This window comes from Catharus ustulatus, chromosome 6 (assembly GCF_009819885.2).
Source record: "Catharus ustulatus isolate bCatUst1 chromosome 6, bCatUst1.pri.v2, whole genome shotgun sequence".
Taxonomy (NCBI): Eukaryota; Metazoa; Chordata; class Aves; order Passeriformes; family Turdidae; genus Catharus; species Catharus ustulatus.
The window spans coordinates 37,194,475-37,216,908 of NC_046226.1; the positions used below are offsets into that span (position 1 = coordinate 37,194,475).

The 22,434-nt window shown below is 39.1% G+C and overlaps 1 protein-coding gene across 1 annotated transcript in view; it reads right to left on the reverse strand.

Annotated features, from left to right (window-relative positions):
• The window catches only part of STARD9 (StAR related lipid transfer domain containing 9), a 98,544-nt gene that overhangs the window by 24,457 nt on the left and 51,653 nt on the right, over positions 1-22,434 (reverse strand). Inside the window, exons 13-22 of the mRNA XM_033061541.1 lie at positions 22,019-22,116; positions 20,214-20,291; positions 19,409-19,483; positions 18,775-18,954; positions 14,253-14,304; positions 13,218-13,355; positions 12,345-12,427; positions 11,252-11,355; positions 7,935-7,982; positions 772-962 (exon numbers count right to left, since the gene is read on the reverse strand). Coding sequence (XP_032917432.1) covers positions 772-962; positions 7,935-7,982; positions 11,252-11,355; positions 12,345-12,427; positions 13,218-13,355; positions 14,253-14,304; positions 18,775-18,954; positions 19,409-19,483; positions 20,214-20,291; positions 22,019-22,116 — 1,047 coding nt within the window. The remainder of the gene's footprint in view (positions 1-771; positions 963-7,934; positions 7,983-11,251; positions 11,356-12,344; positions 12,428-13,217; positions 13,356-14,252; positions 14,305-18,774; positions 18,955-19,408; positions 19,484-20,213; positions 20,292-22,018; positions 22,117-22,434) is intronic.

Below are 22,434 nucleotides of genomic sequence, written 5' to 3' on the forward strand. Positions count from 1 at the left end.
TTTGGCAGATCAGTTTCCCTGCAAGAGAGCTGCTAGCTTAAGATGCTAATTAATCTCTACTCACAAACTTGCCTCTGTCAGGAGCTGAACCACAGAGGGCACAGAAAAGGCAAAGAACTTTGGTGGGTTGCCAAGTAAAGAATTGTATTTGGCTGGCAAAAACTACCTGTCTGGCAAAGTTTTGCATGAACACAGTGAGAACAGCAGAACTAGAGGGAAGCAGAGAACAAGTCTACAGAGTCAGAAAATAAAGATGTTTTGGGGAAACTCTCCTGATTTTCCATCTACATATTCTTCTGCTATATCCCATTAAAACAATTTCCTTTTAATCTCTTCATTGTGGCTGGCATAATTAAAAGCTGTCTGACTACCTAAGTTCTGGTCTGAGACACTGAAACCTAGATCAAATAATTCATTAGAAGACCCACTAGAGAACACCAGAACCTCCGCAGTAGGGAAGCAGGATTGGGATCAGCGTGGGAGAGGAGAGCTCAGAGCCACAGGGGAGTAGCTGGTGCTGTCCCTCCCAGCAATGACCTGCAGTGCTAATTAAACAGTGCTGCTGGAGCGCTGCAAAGGAGGCCCTTTAGTTCTGTTAATCAAAGCTCAGTAACTGTTCTCAAGGGAAAGGCAATTGTAGGAGAAATCCAGTAATTAGTCATAATAAAAGTTCCACTCAGAAAAAAGCATCACTAGGACAAAAAATGTTGACAGGATGAAAGCATGCAGTAATGGAAGGGAATTGAGGCAGGGGAAGAGGCAGGTACCTACTTTCTTGGATTTGCTGGTTGATGAGTGCTTGGTCATTTTCTAGTTCCTGCTCTGCTTTGATCTGTCCTTTCAGAATCTGCTGCTTCAAGTTCTCAACATAGAGCTGCTGTCGTTGAATTTGTTTTCTGTGAAAAGCTTCCTGGTCTCTCAGTTTCTGCTTGTACTCTTCATGCACAGCATCTATTTCTCTGCTGTTAGAAATGTTGACAGTGAATTTAAACCAGAAACAAATATTAGTTGTAATAAACCAAGTCATCTTACTAAAGATAGACAACATTCCAGATGTTGTTTTGTTCAATAACGGTGCATTATGCCAAAAACTCATAGCTGTGTATATGCACGTCACAGCAGGCTGCAACCCTCTAAGTGTCATAAATGCCAGAAAACATGAAAGCTCTAGTAGTGAAGCAGGTAATTCCATTTCCAGAAAGATAATTGCAAAAAGAATTTTTAAAAATATTGTCACTTTCCATTTTGCCATAGTCTTCCATAAATGAAACTGGGGAGGGGGTTGGTTTTAAGTTATAAAATTTTATAACCTCTATGTAAGATATTTGTCATCTAAGTACTTCAAAGTGCTTTACAGAAATTACCAACATTCTTTGTTTTCAGACCAAAAACTCCAGCCTAGAGATATTTACAGGCATTGTCAGGATTACAGTGACAGTCTCTAGCAGTGCCAAGGAAAGACCTTGATCACCCAAATCTCCATTGGATGCAAGAACTATATCAGGTTACTGTTTCTATATTGGGAGCAGAATTGTGATCAGAAGAGTGACTAGCCTGTGAAAAACTGCTTTACAATCTTCTCCAAGATGTTTGGCTCCTGACTGTGTACCAAAGTTTTACACGCACAGAACAACAATCAAAATAGTACCTATTCTTAACATAATGTATTATAATATTCAAGATACCCTAGCCCTCTGAAAGGAATATATATTCTACTTCTTCACATGCTGGCATCAAGAAATTCTTAACATTAATGTTAGCTTATATCTTAAGGTGATATAAAATCTTTGCCTGCTAAACACTGCATTATTATATATAACCTCAGAAAGTGAATCCTTTGAGTCTTGAAAAAATGTTTTAATTGCATTTTACTAAGAAAGTAAATAATGTATTTATTATACTTTCTAAAGCAATCAAAGACATCAAAACTCTTAAGAGTCCCTGAAGGTCAAAAAAACTTCCAAAAATATAATTTCAAAGGAAGTGTTTGAAAATATTACACAGTTTGTAAAGTCACTACCAATACAAGGTCATCTATACGAAAAGAATGTTTGACCTTGACTACACAGGAATAATTTAAGATCTCGATTTAGAAATGTAAGCACGTGTTGAAAGCAGCAATTTCTACAGCAAAAACTGGATTTTGTGTGCTAGTTTAGCAGGCAGAACAGATGAAATAATTAAGCAGCCAAAATCTTCAAAACTCCTGGATTACCTTTACATGGTACACATATTTTACTTCATAAGAAGTAGTAGGAAAGCCTCAGTACATAAAAGCTTTAAGATTTTCAATAATTTACAATATTGCTATGAATCTTGCTCACACAACCAAAAGAGAATTCTGTTTTGTTTTAATGTTTGTGTAAATAGAATGTTGAGAGTAACTGAAAGAGAATATCTTCTGTTCAGTTGTCTGTCATGGTGCAAACACAGTACAAACTTTGCTGCTGCCATCTGCTAAGTGGTTTGTGTCTATTTGTCACTCACATAAACAAATTATGAGAATATGCAGATCCAAGATCTATTTGTCCTTGGCTTGACTACAAAGATACCATACCCTGTGATTTGTAATTTTTTCCTTTCAGATAAACTTTAATTGATCCCCAGGAAATAGAAGTGGGATGCCTCATTTCTCATTCAGTTGAAGTATGTTTGAATTGACACTTACTGCAGCACTGAAAGGCTCCTATGGCAATCACAGATCTCCAGCTGTTCAGGTATTTGTAACACCACCAACCACGGGAGGACAAACTCAAAGGTTAAAGCAAGACTGGTTCACTAAAGAAAAAACACCTACCAACAAGAATATTACATCTGAGGTGTCTCGTTTAGGAAAAGCTCCTATGGTTTCAATGGTAACTCTCAGGGAGCCTTGCCCTAAATGCAGCTTTGAGTTGTCTTCCATGTTTTCTAATGGAGCAGCCATATCATCTAGAGGTTGAAATACTGATCTGGGGCAAAACACTTCTGATTTTGGAGCAGTTACATGACCTCTGTGCTTTCACATCCTTGGCCTCCAAGGTCTTCAGGAGGAGGAGTGCCTCTGGACGCCTGTGCACTAAAGCTAACAACCTCTGCAGAGTCTAGTGACAAGATACTCTTTAACCTGTTCTACTAACAGGCATGTGAAAGCTCTGATTCCTATAAAAGTTGAAAAATATGAATCTAAATATGTCACTGGTCTCTCATGACCTTGGGCAAGTTGCCTGGTCTGAGACACGTGTGAAAGAAGCAAAGTAGATTCATCCAAGAGAAGTGATGGGGATCCACTAGAATTATAAAACATCAGAAAGTCAAAAATCAGAAAAGATGATTTCTATTAATTTATCATTATTAGCATCATTCTGCATGAGACTGAGGAAAGTGAGTAAATAGTTGCCAGCAGGTTGAAAAGAAGCATGTTACTGAAATAGTAGAGAAAGAATCTTGTTCTGCAAGTGTTTACTAAAACTAGATAAAATTCCTCTGATAAAATGTCTCTCATTCTTCCTAACCATGACATTTAGCTCTCAGACAATCTTCCCATAAAACTGACTTATTGGAGTTCAAACTGTTAACAAACTGGAACCCAGAACCTTTAAGTAAATGAAACAACTCAGTATTGTGTTCCAATCCAAAGACCTAACAATGCTCACGGGGGGGTGAGGTAACATCTGTTTATAGCTGTGAGAGGGTCACAAGGCTTTCCTATACTTTCCAACCTTGCTGAAACTACCCCCACATTGTAAAGGGTAAGAGAATAAGCAACACAAACACTGCACGTGGCAGTGTGCTGTTTGTTCTCAGCAGCACTAGCATATTCCCTCACGTGTGTGCTAATGGCTTTTTGCTGAACTAACACGAAGCCGTGAGATCCTTTCCAACAGCCGCATGTGTTTGCACACAGAGCAGAACAAGGCAGGCCAAACTGATGGTATTAATCACAGCTCCATATCATGACTACACCCCAGAAAGGCAGAGTACAGTGGAACAGCCATACTCCACTTTAAATCTTGGAAAAACTAACACAGCACAGCAATCACTGCAGTATTCTGCTTTTGTTCAGGTGATGTAGCTAGTTGGTACAATTCTCCCCCTGTTAAAGTCTCTGTAATAAAACACTGTTGTTCCAGGTATATATACAAATTGCAGTTCTGCTGTTATTTCAGTGTCTCTGCTTCATTTCCTAATTTTTAGTAGTAGAAAGCAAAAATCAGGAAGAGCAGTAAAGCCAGGTCTGAATACAGAGACTGAACATTAAATATCTTTTAATGAAGCTGCTTCTTACAGAGAGTTTTCTGAAGTGGAACAAAAAGATAATGAAAATCCATGCAGAGCCACTTACATAATACTTGAATGCAAGAGGATGTTTTCCCTCAGGCTGGGAAATACTGGCCGTGAGAGCAGAATGACTGGCTAGTTTGGGATACAGATCTGTCTCTCACAGAAACTGCTGAAACCAAGAACATGAAGGCATAATGCTCCCTTTCTAGCTTTGAACATGCTATGTCATGTCAGCACACTTCTGCTGGTTTATGGAAATAACATGATAAACTAAACTAAAAAGTGACATGAAAATGGTCCAGAAAGAAAATAACATATTCACACACACTTCATAGCTGAATCACCAAATAAGCAATTCAAAGAACAATCAATTTGTGTAATATATGTTTGTATGACTAAACTAAAAACAAGTATCAATCCAGTTAACATAGGAATTAAGCCAAATTTTGTAATAAGTAGGAGAGGTCACTAATTCTTTCATCTAAAACATCTTAAATCAGATGTACTATTAAATTTGGACATGAAATACTGGAATACTATGAGATACAGCAAAGAAGCACAGCATGCTGTTGCTCATACTCCTGTTTTTCCACACAGGCAGTCTATACTCAGTACAGTTCTAGCAGGGAATAAAATAACCTCAGGACAGACATGAGAGAAACAGCTTCATTTCTGTAGGTATCAAGACATACACAAAGTCTTGGTTTCACAGAATCAGCATACTCTAGCATACAGCATATTAAAAAAGCAATTCTGCAGAAAATTTCATAAAAGCATGCAGATTTCTGGGTGTACCAAATGCAGCAAGAAGTGTCAATAGTTACCCCCTTCTCCAAGTAAACCATTAAAAGCTGCGAGCAAAATGACAACAAAAACACAACAAAAAGACACCAACCTGAACTAAAGATAATCCCAAATTACTGAGAAAAAATACATATTATACCAATTCTGCTGGGTTGCTTTTCCACCTCATTTTTCTCTCCAAAGTTTGCACGATGCATGCTAAATGAACCATCTGTAAATCCACATTTTTTGCAGCCGGTTTTGTTGTCAGCTGTCTGGGATCCTATTGTGCAATTCTCCTCCCCTCTTCCCCAAACACTTCTGCTGCTGATGCAGAGGCTGGCGGCTGCTACAGCATAATGCAGCTTCCAGTAACTATGGCAGCGATAGCTCTGTGGTGAGGCTGAATACCTGCTGCAACAAAATCCTAAGGCTCAAATGGAGAAACTAGAGTGAAAAATAATTACTCCTGGTAAAAGCTGAAATTTGCCAGTCTTCCCAAAGAAAGCATCCATCAAGTTAGCATCCCCATCTTTTCGACTGCCTAGTGCTCAATCCTGTTTGTCTTTCACAAATTCTGCTTCCCAAGGGAAAAAGAGTTAAAAATAAAGCAGAAACAAAGATGCTGGCTAGGCATTTTGCTCCCTTGCAAACCCCACACTGGAAGCAGTCACGAGTCAGAGTTACAAGCCCATCCACTAACGCACATCTACACAGCTCCCCCCACCTTCTCCAGCCCTATCCTCCCCCTCTTCCCATGTCCAATCCGGGGCCCTTCCTGCAGGGGCTCGGAGCAGCAGCAGGCACCACGCAGCTGCCCAGGATCTACATCTGCTTCTGCCCAGCACAGGGGCCCAAACCTCTCCCTCCTCTTCCCTACAGCAAAGGGAAAAGCAACGAAGGAGATACCAAGACCTTGTGTTGTCATCTCCTCCAGCCTCCCGAAGGAAGGCCACTCAGAACTCAAAGTAAAAGTTGGGGAGTGGTGGGCAGGAGATGAGAGGCAGAAATCAGTCCAAATGGCAAGCTGAGTCAGAAACCTTTAGAAATAAGAGATCTTTAGAAATGTACACACATAGTAATTCCCTTCACAGGAGTTACCATCGAGTGAAGGATCATTTAGATTTTTATTTTAGATTACCTGGTTTGCTTACAGAAAAAGCACATCATCCTGTTTCATTTGTGGTTTTTAGCATTTCTATGCAAAACCTATTTTTCTTTGCCAAAGTCCCCAAAATAACGGTAAGGCAATGACTTATTTAGGGCACCCCTTTAAATACATCTCTAAAACAGACTTCTTTTTGGCCCAGAGTCACAGGCACAAGACACAACCACGTTCTCCAATAAAGGTCAATGCTGCCTCTTTAAATTCCAGTTCAGCTAACACAGGTTTTCCCTTCACAATGTCAGTTATATATAGAATTAGTTAGTTAATAGCTAACAATAATTAATAGCTAATTCACTATACATGAGTCTGCTGTAAATTGTAGAGTTGCTGTAAATGACACGGTGCATTTCCCTGCGAAACAGAATATTTGAGGTATCTTTTAACCTTTTCTTTAACCTTTTTGTTTGTTTGTTTGTTTGTTTGGCAGATAATTTTGAAATTCTCAAATGAAAGCTGTTAGTGAGAACTCAGAGTATTTTACAGGTATTAGCTGGCAAGTTAACTATATCACATTAGAATAATAAATATGTTGGTTATGTTGTATCAAATTTTCTGCCCCAGTTTAGCAGTGTTGGTATTTTGAAGGAAATGTAATTTAAGCATGTTCCAAGCAGCTAAATAATTCAGTGTACTGCTATACCACTGAACTCTAATGGAAAAACTCCTGTGGGGTTGGTTTTGAAGCCAGCAAGACAATAAAATCAGAGATTTTATTTATATGCAGTATCGTATTAAGGCAATGGCAGCAGAAAGACCTTTATTAGCTACTTATTTGTGGTGATGCTGTAATATGATGACTGATGGCATTCACAAGCCTTCTGTGTGTTCGCTGGCTGATAGCAAACATCAGAAATTTGTGCTGGGGCTCTTATGAATAGGGTGTATGAGCAAGTAACCAAGTAAAGAGTATGAAGACTCACAATGCCTAAAGTTTTAATATTTGTGTGCAGTGGTAGAAAATAGTTTTTCCTTTCATTTCTCAAAATATTTTAATGTATAATTAAAAGTTGAACTGGTAATTCTACCCATAAAAGGCAGATGAGAAAAATGTCATCATATTGACAGCATGGGAGACAAGACTCATATAATTAATAATCCTTACTGTAATACATATATTGATATGATCTGAAATAAAAAATCAAGAAGAAAGCAAAGTACCATCAGTTACTGATCGAAAAGGTACTTAAACCCATGGAAACTCAACAATTTCTGAGTTATTTCTGTTTGCAGTGGCTGTGCTTCTTTGCATGAATGAATCACATGCTATGCTAGGAATGATTTTTTTTTTTTTACTTTTCCCTAAAGTGATTTTATTCTCACCAGAAGAGAACCCAATTTATCCAAGCAATTTTCAAAATACTAATGAGTATTCCTACTACCTACTATTGGCACAAAACCAAATACATTTAGGGTTTTTATGCGCTGGAAATTGGTGGCAATTTCAGAGTAAGCCTCACTCTTTTAAACGCACTCTGCATATGCAACAAAGATGCAAACCATTTGCACAAAATCTCATGTCTAGAAAGAACATGGTTGCAGAGCCTTGCCTGTAAATCAGCTTCATGTACAGATTCTTGTTACAATATAATAAAATAATTTGAATTAAAGCTTTAGGTGTTAGTTTCCATATCTTCTGGAGGAAATCCGTGCAGCACGGGAGAAAGGCAAAGCTAGAGGTGTCAAAAGTTTTAGCATGGTTTAGACACATTCATATACTTACCTTGGTTCAAGAGAGCATTTGTTTTCTTCACAGTTTCTACATTTTCTACTGCAAAAATAAAAATAGAAATTCATAAACACTTGGAAAAAAAGGCAAGAAAACTTCCCCAAAGCCTATTGCACACAGTGTTACTGTAATTTTCAGTAGAGGAAGACACTAATTTCTAGCAGTTGGGAGAGCACCAAGAACTTTCAAGTGAGAGGGGGACAGAGAAGAAGACACTCACAGAGCTTTCCCTGTTCTTGTATTTTCTTCTAAGCATCTCTTTCTGACAGAGACAAGACCCTGGATTAGGGTAGACTTTCAAATGGTGATCAAATAAATCCCTGTAGTGCCCTTAGTCTTGTAATATGGTTTGCAAAGTATCTCACACACCTTTTAGTGCTTGACATTGACTTTTCTTCATGAGACACCACATATATAATTTTATTCTTATAATACAGATCTTAGGCTAGATGTCTCAACCACAACCCTCTCCATGAGCAAAACTACTTGTCTGTGCAGAAATACAGGCTCAAAGGTTACTGCAAAGCAAGGCTACATGGATCAATACAGTTTTCCTATGCCAAATATGTATTCAAAAGGATAGAAGGACCACTGGATTACAGTAAATTCACGAATACAAGCCGCACTGAATATAAGCCGCATCACTGGGTGTTGGCAAACATTTTGGTTTTTGTCCATAGATAAGCCGCACCCGAATATAAGCCGCTTTGTCGTTCGCAGCGAGGACCCGCGTGCAATTAGTAACAGAACCGCGGGAGGGCGGGGTTTACTGGCTGAGCTAAGGCTGTGCAGGCTCGGCCCGCTAGGGGCCGCTGACGGGGCCAGGTGGCCCAGCACGGTGCTGCAGCTCGGGGCCGGCCGCCGCTGCCACTGGGCTCGGTCACCCCGGGTCGGCGCTGCCCCGCGGTGGCAGGCAGGGACGGAGCTTCCCCCGCTCCTACGGCAGCGGTGGCGGGCGGGGACGGAGCTTTCCCGCACCCGTGGCGCCGGCGGCGGGCAGGGACGGAGTTTCCCCGCTTCTGCCGCGGCGGCGGCGGGCGGGGACAAAGCACCCCGTCGGCTCCCCGAGCCGCGGCAATGGCTGCGCGGGGTTCCCGTCGGCTCCCCGGGCCACAGCAATGGCTTGCGCGGGGCTCCTGTCGGCTCCCCGAGCCGCAGCAATGGCGGCGCGCGCTTCCCCCCCCTCCCTGGGCCGCAGCAATGGCGGCGCGCGCTTCCCCCCCCTCCCCGGGCCGCAGCAATGGCGGCGCGCGCTTCCCCCATCCTCCCTGGGCCGCAGCAATGGCAGCGCGGGGCTCCCGTCGGCTCCCCGGGCCGCAGCAATGGTGGCGCGGGCTTCCCCCCCCCCTCCCTGGGCCGCAGTAGGGGCGGCCCGGGTCCCCCCTCTCCTCCCCGGGCCGCGGCAATGGCGGCGCCGGGCCCCCCCGTCTCTCCCCTGGGCTGTGGCAGAGGAGGAAAGAGAGCTCTCCCGCCTCTCTCCCCGTCCCCCGTGCTGCCGACAGGGAGCCAGGCTCCACCCGCGGTGCAACAGAGTAGCAATTTGTAACAATCGCAAAATGCCGACTTTGCAGCTGCTCGGCTCAGCACTCTGGCAGGCACTTCTGAGGTTGTATTAGCCGCTCCTGATTATTAGCCGCATTTCCGGTTTAGGAGCAAAATCTTAGTCAAATTGGTGCGGCTTGTATTCGTGAAATTACTGTACTTAAGGTGAAAACAGTTATTATTAGACATAATTTTCAGATCATAACTGACACTGATAAACCCAAGTAAATGCAATACCATAAAGTTTTCCATTTTTCCTTAAGTAACCCTCTGAAATCCTCTAGGTAAGCATGAGGAGAATTTTAAGCAATGTAATATACTTGTAATGTCCTGCCCAGGTGATTAAAAATTGCTAAACACAAACAAATTGTCTATCTGAACATGGTCTGGGGAAAAAAAAAATCAGAAATGTTCTGCAGTTTTTTCAGGTTAAAAAAGGGAAAACTAAGTGCAAATTTGTGATAAACTGTTCATAATGCTTCTGGATTTCTTCAGGTTTTTCTAGGTTCATCAAAAAACTTGTGGCAAGAGCTCCACAACTAATGTTGTAGCAACATAAAGAGCACCTTGGTGTGTACATTTGAAGGTCATTAGACAAACTCTTATTTTTAAAATTATTTGTAATTTTTCCTAATAAAAGAATAACAGTGATGTGTAAAATGTTCTTCAGTAAAGAAACAAAATTAAATAATGTTTTGTACAGGCAGATATCTCTGCAGCAAATGAAAACCAAATGCAGAGATTAGATACCTTAAAGAGAACATATAAAACAACACGATCCACAAGGTGGAAAGCAAAGCACTTGATTAGAAGCATGAAGGATATTTAAAACAGAGATAAGATTTTATGCTCATAAAAAGGAGATTAAATACTTCCTCTAGAAAGAGATAAAAGATTCCCAGTATGTTACCACACCAAAACACTCTAGCAAGAAGCAGAACCATCAGCAGATATGAATGAGAAGATGGCTCTTTCTTGCCTTTAGCAGGTTAATTGAATGGGTCAGGCTGAGAGGAATCAAAAATGAAAAAGAACCCAATTACATTTAATTCTGCAATATTCTATTTTTGATGTTATGAACTGAAATACAGAACATAATTCATTTTCCTGATACATGTTAATCACCATCTTCATCACACCAATCCTTTCCATCTCATAAATTCTCTGTATGCTATAAAAGCATACACTAAACACTGAGTATGAGCATGTCTTCAACACTTAGAAAGAAGTATATGCCTTATTTACTGCTCAGTTAAAAAACAAACAAACAAGGAATTTTAAAAAAGCCAAAGGAATTGGCTTTCTGAGATGAAGGGCCCAATGAGGACTTGAACTAAAGGGAATTTATGAACAAACCTGATTTCCACAACAAATTAGCAGTGAAAGTATATTAGTAATAATTACCTTGGTTAAATCATATACTGAAAAGGGCATTTTGTGCATTGAAGCAATGATATTGTATAAATTACAGATTATTTGTAAAGTAGATGTCCAAGTGAACTGAATTTAGGCTGACAGTCTCATCTGAGGCATTTTCTTGATTGAGCACCAATAAATGATTTTGCAGGTTTGTTGCTTATACCTTAATGCTCTGTATTAGTTGGCGGGCCAATGTATTTTCTCTGACACTTTTATCTGACCCCTTAAAAATGTGCTGGGACTTACTCTGCACACAGCTTATTTTTGTCTGAACCAAGTCTCTTATTTCAGACATCATCCCACGAGAGAAATTGTTTGTTCAGTTGCTTTTTTCTTAGTTTTAAACTTACTTGTAGAGAGAAGAAAGGATATAGTGTGGAGAATTGATGCAACTTCCATCCAAATTGAGCCAGTCCAAAGCTCCACAACTCAGAGTGGGTGGGGTTTCATTAATCTACAGAAAGCACACAACATAGGACAGGAATTTACAAAAAATCACAGCAACCCAGGATTTTCCAATGTATCATTAGTACTGGCATCGTTAATATTATGTGCAAGGCTGCATAATGCCTCCCATGTGAGTTTATAATCTCACACTTCTGCTTAGTCTTTGATAATTAGAAAAATTGCTAAATATTTGCTACTGAGTACATCTCTTTTTTGCAGCTCTATTTGAATGCACTGCATGTTTCATTAATCAAAAAATTAAGAATGAAAACAGTGGTTAAGCCCCTTATCTAGAAGTGAGTACAAAAGGATGAAAGAGTGGAAAGTATAAAACATTAGGAAATTAAAATCCATTTTAAAAGGCAGACCTTTGCCAGTTGTTAATATGGTTAACTCCTAAATGAGAAAACTTGTATTTTTTTAAGTTGGGTTTTTAGTTATATTTGTCAGTCATTTTAAGAACTACCCCATGTCTTAAACATTATTGAGCTAGCCAACCAAATAATATCTAACCGCAATTAGTTCCTGAGTTTAACACACCAAGAAACATTTTATCTATTTCTGATGTATGCAGCAACTGACTGCTTTCAGAGTCAACAACACTGAAGTTCTTAATCCTGTAATTTTCCATTTTATCTTTCAAGACAGTGAAACAACAGAGACAGAAGATAACTGAGAAAATTATCACACGTGGCAAGACTGTTAACTGGTCTTTTCACTGCAGCATTCTGCCTTTTTGTTTCAATCTTACTGTAGTCATGACTAGAAGTAGGAAACACTAAATTATTCAAGGGATCTGCATTATCTTTTGTTAAGCACATCTGAAGGAAGTGTCCTCCCACAAAAGGTTTAGTGTCATTACAGACCATTAGAGGAAATGAAGCCAGTGTATATGATGATGAGATGAAATATTATTTTTATCAGGCTTGCTTTTAAAAAGAAAAAAATAGGGGGAAAAAAAGAAAAATAGGAGAGAAAAACAGTTTTAGAACTTACTGATCTTCTTAGTCTTAAGATAGCAGCTTCTGCTGGGTGATTGAATCTAAATTTATGAGATTTGCCAAGGACAACCAGGGCACCTGTGAAACCAAAATAATTAGACATTTACAGAGACATAATTCATCAAACTACTATAAAATATCAGGTTAAAAGAAATCTGATCAACAGCCTTCTGTAAATCACAGAACAGAGAACTATTTTTAAAATTTTCTACTATAGAGTAGTGGAGCTATTGATCGATGCTGTAATGACAGCATCCATGCAAAGTAATCTTGGAGATCTCTGCAGATTAAATGTAGCTGTAAATTCCCTGTTCATATTAAAGGCCAGCATGACTTCATGGCAACCAACCCCCTGCTGAAAACTTGTTTTTACAGTATATTTTTGAGAATCTAGATCACTGCAAGTTCCCAGAAGCTGGACTGTTACTTTAAAGAACTGGAAAGTATGGAAGCCCAGTCCATTTAATCTGAATTCATTCATCATAGCCTACGACTTAGTGGCTACCAGCTCCCACCTAAATACACTGTGAACAAGCTGCAGGTTGTTTCAACCGTTTATATAATTGCCAAAAAACCCTTTCAGTGGCCAATCAGCTTAGATTCAGTCTACTTTCCACAATAATGTCTCTGACTACACATCTTCCGTTTTCAAAAACCTACAGACTACTGTTGCCAAAAGAAGGCAGAAATATCATCACCAAAGTTTTAGTTTTACTTCTGTGGGGTACTTAATTTATTTGTCCCAGCTCATGGAGCAAACCTTGTGGAGCTGGCAGCAGAGAGATATGTTTTATAGATCTGCTCAAGTTCCATAAATTTCAGACTGCAGTGATAAGGTGGGTTCATTCCCAGAAGAAACAAGCCTTGCCTTGAGACAGACGGCAGGATCCAGACACCTCGGAGCCATTGACGGAGCAGCGCGCGCCTGGGACCGGCCGCAGCGTCACGATCCCGCAGTGGTTCTCTATCAAACAGTGATTCCTCTCAATCCACTGCCCCTGCAGAACTGCAGCACAGAGATTCATCTCACCTGCTGAAGGGGGTGGGCTTGCCCAGGTACTCCTCAGAATGGAGTACCACATGCTGCTTGACAATATGCATACCCCAGAGAACCGTACCATGTGCAAAACAAGGAGATTAAATAGTGCTAGTAAATACTGAATCACAGAAAAAAGTTAGTATTCAAACTCACTGTTGAAAATAGTGGGGTTGTTTATTTCTGGTACTGCAAAACTACATATCACTTTCTGATTTGTGAGCTGATGTGCATATTCTTCTATTGCGTTGAATTTTCTCAATGAATAATGGCACTAATTGTTTATAATTCACTAATCTACTGGAAAAAAGTAATGAAACTTAGCAAGCTTAGCAGAACTTAACCAAAGCTGAGTTTCCACAGATTTTCCATTTTCAGTATAAAGTTTCAGTTCTCTATCATAGTATCTAGCTCTTGAGATGAACTGCTAAAATTAAAAGCAGAAACTAAATTAAATAAAACATATTCTGAATAATTTGGACTTTATATCTAAAATATTCTGAACAAGTAGATTTGAAAAGCATTTTTAATATCTCATGATTACTTGTGTCGCTAGTCTAGGATAGAACATCAGAGAATTTGGATGTGAGGGGATGGTAATTTTAAACTCTAGTGTGGCATTTTACAAGTGAGTAGAAAATAATGAAGAGATCTCAATTAGGTCAAGTCCACTGACTTTTTGACCGCCTAAATAAAAAAAAAAAAATATATATATATATATTTTAGCAAACATTAATAAGTAATCTCCTCTACTTACCTTCTGAAGCTGACAAATAGAAGCACTACCTAGCTATTGCACTTGACAAATGTAAACCCTTTGTTTGACCTGACCATATCACAAAACAAGTTGTAATATTATTCTCTTACCAATGTCTTGATCTTGGTCTGAGTCACTTCTTCCAATTTTGGTTGTTCCTTCCTAAAACAAGAAAAGAACTAATTTAGAAATTGGTTACAGAAAAGAAGACTATATATACTACTTATAAAAGCTTTGGTACATCATTTTAGCAAACACTTAAAATAAATTGCCTCTGAATGACTAAATTGTTTGAAGTAAGTGCTGTGTACTCGTAATATTTCAGCTCACAGTCCCCCTTGGCATTGCAATTACTCTTCATACTGCATCTATCTCAGCATCTCTGACACCAGTAGCCAAAGCAACCCTCAGTGGATGATGTTTGGACTGTGCCTGAGAACAGTATTTTGAATATGAACACACATCCTGATGCTTTGAACTTTTACAGTGAGACTTGGTGTTTGCAAAAATGAGATAATTCTTTTAATAAATATCCACGCAGAAAGAGAGAAGCTGCAAAATGATTATTCAATTAACCAGGCTTTTCAAATTTAAAAGAATTCCTGATCTGTAAGGGCATTTTGTCATCCATTATGAACTCTTCATCCTAACCAAAAAGAACTTTTTTCTGAAACTTAACTGACGTCTGTGGAAAGTCTTTCTGGTGCTTGTGGTATATGGGCAAGTTCCCAAACTTGAAGATTCAGCAACTTCAAAGAAAAGAACTGCCTTGGAACAAATGTCCCCAGAGCAAGAAGACTCAAACCATATTATAGGGTCAGCAATGGAAGTGAGGGAGTAGTTTATGGTTGCCTTCAAATACCAATAAAAAAGATTTACACAATACCATAAGGAAAAAAACTGCCAAAAAAAGGCAATTAATGTACCATCTGTCTATTACTTTCCATTACCAGTTCTATGCCTTTTCTTAGGGAAAAAAAGCAAGATCATTTCCCAATTCTAAAGACACACTGTAATTGTTTTTGGTAAAGTGATTGGTAAATGCAGTCTAAAATTACTTTAGTGACAAGTCTTTCAGTTATATTAAAATTAATTATGGATAGTAAACAATGTGATTTTGCATTCAAATTAGAACAAATTGAATATAGTCTCTGCTCCAAGTGTATTGCAAAGCCTAGATTTAAAGATCAAGCAAGAAGCAGTAATTGGAAGCCTGAGGACTGGGAAAACAGAAGCTGTGCACTGCTTCAAGGTGCTCCAGTTCTGGGTAATCGTGGGTAAATCACAGGGGGTTTGTGCCCTGGACAGAAAGGGAATGGTTATCACAAAGCTCCTCACAGAGCTCAGCTGCCTGAACCAACAAACAGATCCCTCAGGCATGAGCTCTGCTGAGACTTCATTTGCTGGAGAGGCTGAGGGCTGGATTGTGCCTCTGCTTTGAAGCAATTACCAAGTCCCATGTCACTTTAACCTTCAGCAGACTCAGCTGCAAAATATCCACCTGGGCTGGCCACAACTTTGAGAAAACTTATGGTCCATGTGGCCTTTGACTTGTGTCACTCAATCAAGTGAATTAACAACACACATTTTATTCAGAGAGAAGCAAACCAACTCCTAAAGTTCTCTTTATCAATTATCTTCTTTGGCAATGAAGTAATTATTGTAATTCCAAAAGAAACTTTTTCCAAGTTGCTGAGCTAACTCTCTAGTAATACAATTTAATTCAGAAAAGTGCATTACAGCAGTATTGGCTCAGGAAATTCACAACAGCATCCCAGTCAGTGGAGTGATTCTGGGTAAGTTTAAATCCAACTAAAAATGGCAGGTGAGACCAAGGGTACAGATACAATACAAGCAATCCAACTCAACTTGAGAAAACAAGATAACAATAACCATATCCCAGAACCATGCTGATTTCATTTCTAAATGCTATTATGGAGCTATTAACTGTAATATTTATACTCTTTCTTAATTTAATATAGAGTATTCCACCTGAAAAAGGGAAAGATGCACAACCTGACCTGAGCACACCATAGTGCATCTCCACATCTGTTGAAGTGGAATATTGTTACCTCCTCTGGGTAACAATGGATAGAATCCCTAAGGTACATTACAGAACCATAAAGTGTAAGATTGCTTTACCCCTTCAGTTCTGGAAGTACTCCAACTTTCAAAAAAGGTTATGAAGTACACCTTTTACTGAAACAATACACAAATTGCATATTTTTAAGCTATGCAAAAAATGCCAGCTAGATCACAGAAAAACATACATCTTTTATTAATGAAAGCCAGAAAATTAGGCACAGGCACAGATCAATTAGTGCAACCAACACTATGAAGAATCAGGGGAGTAAAAGAGTAACACAGTATTTATTTTGCATGATCTGAAAACTGCTGCTGTGACCTCTCTATAGAAGTACAATGTAAAGAGCTGTTATATTGTGAAGCCCTGTTTTGTAAGGAACCACTAATATTTTACCTTCTTGCTGTTCAGATGAAGGTAACAGACACCAGAGACTAAAAGAGGCAAAGCACAAAGAAAAGAAAAGGCAGCATCTAGAAGTAAAGAAAGAAGGGACAAAGATGTTAGTGTGGCAGTCATGAATGACTTCAGAAGGTGACCCTTCAAACCAGGTTATGCCATTAAAATGAATATATTCGAATTAGGTGTTGTCAAAATTAATATGAGAAAGTATTAGATATTTCCCCAATGGCACATGACAGAAAAACATTTAAGTAGTAGCAGTTGCTTTCAATGAATATTTACTGTTAATGTAGGGTTAAGGAGTTGAGGTTGCATGTTGATGAGCACTGGACATAAATACTTAGTCCCTAATAATGACCTGGTACAATTTCTTTGTGTTGGCATGAGAAAAATTAGTCAAGTTTCTCTTTCAAAATTATAGAAGAACAGCAAGACTTCTGTTTTAAGGATTTTTTTGTAATTTTTAAGAGGAATAAAAAATCCTGTGTCCTTAAACTGTCAGTTACCACAAAATCTAAATAAAGATTTTTTAAATTAATAGACAGATACATGATTTTCAACCATATCTAACATATTTTTTGGCAATGAGTGCACCTCTGTAGAAGTGCTCATCCAACATTTCTTTCACATTAAGCACCATAAATATTTCAGTAATTTCCATTCATTTAAACAACATTAAAAATGTTGAAGTCTGGCCTAGCAATCGCCGTATCTAAAACCAAAAACTCCTAAAACTATCTGACCAGGCCATGCACATTGTATGCCATAATGTGCAGTAATACACATACAATGTTATAAAAGTTTCTCAGTGAAAACCTTGCCTTAAATTAGCAGCTACACATCCAAACAGTATCTGTGGGGCCAGGATTTCTATGTGATCTTCAAAAACAGCCACTCCAGCAGTATCACAGGTAATCAACCTTCACGCTACATACCTGGTATCTACATGGCAGATCTCTCATAGGGTTAAAAGCAATGTACAGAAGTCATTGCCAAAGTGAGATTTTGTTTCTTAAACCTTACCTTTATCTAGACACATCCAAATATTCCAGTCTTAAGTTTAAAGATGCGTAATAAAATTTGGACCAGTGTGCCAGGAATACTTTAAGCACAATCCTTTATGTTTCCACATATACAAACACATAGCTGCCCTCATGCCTTGTGGACTAATTTAAATATTTTACTTTGCTTGAAATACAATATCAAATACTTTGCACATGCATTCATAAGAGATCAAATTATATCAGTATGAATTATTCTCCTTCTGCATTTCCAATTATTTTCTGCTTTTCCCCCCCACTCTGTGTTGTGATCTTTATGTTTTGACAGCTGCTGTTGCAAGGTCACCCCAACCCAAAAAATTTCCCCAAAAAAGCCCAAAATTCTGCCAACAATGGACCCAAAATCCCACCCAAATCTCCCTAAAATTCCCCAGAGAAACCCTCAAATCCTCCCCCAAATCAGCAAAGATGGCCCCAAATCGCCCTAAAAATTCCCAAAGAAAGTCCCAAAATTTTCCCAAAATCAGCCCCAAAACAGCCCAAAACACAGCTCTAAAAGGGCTTCAAATTCAACTGAAAAATGCCCCAAAATTGCCCAAAATTGGCCAAAATATGGCACTAAAATTTCACCCCAAATTCCCTTAAAATTCCCTCCAAAAAGGCCCCAAAATCGTGCAGAAATGATCCCAAATTCCCCTAAAATGTCACCAAAATGACCTCAAAAATGGTTTCAAAACCCCCCAAAATGGTCTCAAAAATTCCCCCAAAAAAGCCCCAAAAATCCCCTCGAAAATGTCCCTAAAGGCCCCCACTGATCCCCCAAAATGGCCCTAAAATTCCCCCTAAAAAGCCCAAAAATCCCCCCAAAATTGGGTCCAAATTCCCCTAAAATGTCCCTAAAATGTCCCCAAAATCACCCCAAAATTTTCCCAAAAAATGCCCCAAAATCCCCTCAAAAAAGTCCCTAAATGACCCCACTGAGCCCCCAAAATGGCCCCAAAATCCCCCGCAAATCACCCTAAAGTTGCCCCAAAAAAGACCCCAAATCTCCCAGATCCCCTAAAAATGGCCCCAAAGTCCCTCCATTCAAAGAAAACAAATATTTTCAAATTAAAGGGTAAAATGAGACAAGCGACCATGTCTCACCCTGAGGTGGTACAGCACCACTCCTGTGCTGAGGATATCGTCATCCATGGCCATTAGATGAGGTAAATTAGAATCTATTGTCACTCCAGCTTTTTCCTTGTTGATGTCCACACTGTATTCTTCCATGATGGCTTTCCTGTCTGTCCACTTACTTGTCCAGTCTTTGGTCAATTGCTCAATCTTAAAGAATAGGAGAGAGAACAGTTTCACCTACGAAGTAGACTAATTTTTCTTTTTGATCATGCTAACAAATTATTATTAAAGTCTGCAAAACCTTTTCAGGTTAGCAGTGCTCAAACCTTCTCAGTGATTTTGGTAAGTGTACAATAATTTCATTTGAATACATTGGAGTTTATGTTAGAAGGGAGAGACTGTGTGTAATGAATTGCTGTCATATATCTTGAGACAGCTTTCAAACAAGATGCACAACGGATTGTGTCCCATCAAGGACACAAGGCTTTTGTCACAAAATGGTAGAGCACACTCAACATGAATTAAGGACAGTAGTTTCCTTTCCTAAAAGGAAAGGATTAACACCAAAGAGTTTTCACTGTAGATTCACCACTACAGCAATGCCATCCCCCTGGCCTGGTGGAGCAGGGGATAATTACAGCATCAGGTAAATCATACACACCTTCATTTCATTCTGAAGGACCAGCTCTGTGAGATTGCCATCCCTGTCATCACTCCAGGAGGGACTGGAATTTCTCTGTACAAACAGCCACCAAGTTAGTTTCCTTACTGACAACTGGCAGGCATATTCTTTCACTCTCCAGCATTTCAAGGTGATGAAAGTCAAGAAAAGGAAAGACAAAATACACATGCTGCCTTCTAGCATCTAGCCTACATCTCTCTAGCTACTGCACACAATTTTTTGGCATAAAGAACTGGTGAAAAAGCAGTAACTGAGAGACAGTTCTGTGTAAATAAATCCTGAAGAGTAGTTTCTGTCTCTCTCAGCAAAACATTCTCTCCATGGCTTGGAAAACCAAGACACTATTATTATTCCAACACAACAAAACCACCAGGGATGTCAGCTGCATTGTGAGGACTCACAGATGTTCACAACTCTTTTGGGGGGAGAGAGCACGCAGGAAATGTGAAACATCAATTAATCTCTTGAAATTCCATACCCTTAAAAATAAAATATTTCTATTTCATGGTATTTTCTGGACAGGTAAATCATCCAGCTTGATAAAAGACAGGCAAGGAAATCCTTTTGAACCATTACATGGCTACTTATACTTCAGGTTCATCAGTACATAGACAGAAAGAGGAGAAATGACAGAAAAGTAGTAAAACTTCTAATTTTCAAAATCACCCAAAGAACAGTTTCATTTCTCTCCAGTTACAATAAACATGGCAAAATAAACAGAAGAGATGAAAGTAAACTACCTAAAGTGACACAAAAGCTCCAGTAGGGAAACGTTGCTACATACCAGTTCAAAGCTCATCAGCATAGCTTTCAACCTATCAATTTCTTCTCTCAGCTCTCTGATCAGCTTCACATTTGCATCCTGAAACATTGAGACATAGACTGTTGGAAAAATCAGTCTGAAAAAAACTGTAGCTGAAGAAATCAATGTGGAGATATTCCAACAGCCAGGAAGGGAGGACAGCAGGCAAACTCACAGCAGTACTCCTTGCTTTGCTCTGCCAGGCCCTTGAGAAGCACTGCCTAGGGACAGGTGTTCTCATCTTTGATGGATTCTCTTTTACCATAAACTTTTTTCCATCTCTCTTCTGAACACAGACCTACCATAGCATTTGTTCCCATCATGACTAGATGGATCCATCACTACTTCTAAGGATTTACCTTCAAAATAGTCACATTACATAAGGAAGATGTTGTTACTTAATTCCAGTATATAAAATCCGATTAGAGGAGACGAAGTCAGAAAGTCATCCAGGATGTTATGAAAAGCCCTTACAGCTTATACATAAAGAATTTCCTGTCTGCTTGGTGTGGAGGCATTTATGTCATTTCAGAGTAAGCATTTCTGCCCTGGCAGTTTCTGGAAAATAGCTTTTTTAGACATTTCAGACAAACTCGGAAGTCAAGAACCAGCTTTTCTGGGCTGCCAGGTCAATTTGCAGTGAGGGGAAGGAGACTGAAGGGCTGGGTCAAGGGTCTAGCATGGTCTGTGCCAAGAGAGTGATGGGTACACAAGTTGGGAGGTTGACACGCTGTGTGGGACAAGTGGCTCATCCAGGAGTGTTTATGTGACTTCAGCTTGTCACAGAGCTGAGAACTGCTGCTGGCAAAACCAAGGACACAATTGCTGCTACTACTGATGTCTGAAAACTACTTTTATAGGCACTGGTAAATAAAATGCAAATTAAATTTGGGAAACCTAGGTTTATAAGGATTTCCTTCTGGCCAAATTTAACAGAGTATTGTCAGGAAAGCAAATAGTGAAGTGCTACTCTAAGATTCTATCCTTCCATTTACAAAATAAAATCTTGATACACTCATGCCAAATCACAAAAGAATATTACTAAAGCTGTAAAGTCAATGGATTAAATATTAGGAAATGGCTGGAATGAAGACTTTTTTTGAAGCCTAAATTCACTGTATATTCCTTAAATGTATGTACTGTGATTCAGTCCTTAAGTTATGAGATCATGTGAACAGGGAGCCTCATACAGAATTCCAGGTTAAGAATGCTCAGTTACAGAGCAGCAATTCTAGAGTTCTGTATTTCTAGCATATGTGACTGTAGATCAGGATCAGTATGTGCTGCTTGAATTTTGCTAAAGACAGAATTATGCACTTCCCCATGAATTATTTTTAATGCTGGTTCTTATGAATATAGTATCTAAAATATCCAGTTTGTTTTAATACTATGTCTTTGACAGAGAGAGTTTATGTTTTTCACATTTGATAAATGTGGAAAATGAGAAAAAAGCACACACTGAAAATTTGCCTTAAGCATCTGAACATCTAGCATTGAACAAGAGTGGGATAGCAGGGGTAGCAATAGAATTCAGGCCTCCAGTGCACACCTGACTCCTTAATAGTCTGCCATCCTTTAACTTGTGCAGCCTGTGAAGGACCTCTGCACAATCAAACAAATGAATCTGCCATAAAGTCAGAGCTCATTCCTGGAACAGGCAATGAATAAAGCTTGGGTTCTGTGGCCCAAATTATTCTCATGCATTTAAAGGCTTCATTATTTTGTATACTGAGAAGAAGACAAATTGTGACTACATAGGCTACCTTAGGCAGAACTCAAGGCCTCACCTCATTTACTCTGGGCTTGTTAATAATATTTTTGGCATTTGCAGCATATCTCAAAGTACTCATGGTCTCGTTGTAGCTGGAGCTGGCAGGTGAGATAGCTACAGACAGAAAACAAATGAAACAATTTAAAAAAGCGTTCAGTTCAATCCATAATTTTTCAAAAAGGTGGGTTTTTTCAATCTTACTTTTTTGAAAGATAAAACATAAAACTCTAGGGTTATTTCATTAAGCTCACAGAGAATGTCTTCTCCAGACTGGATTTATAACTGAATGAATCACCTAAAATCAAAGCTATGACCTTGGTAAGACTCTTAAACATAATTTAATGCACAATCAGCATGCAATTTCATTTCCTTGAGTAGTCTATGAAGCATTTATGAAAATCTTTACAAGGACAGATTCTAAGCACTATAGCT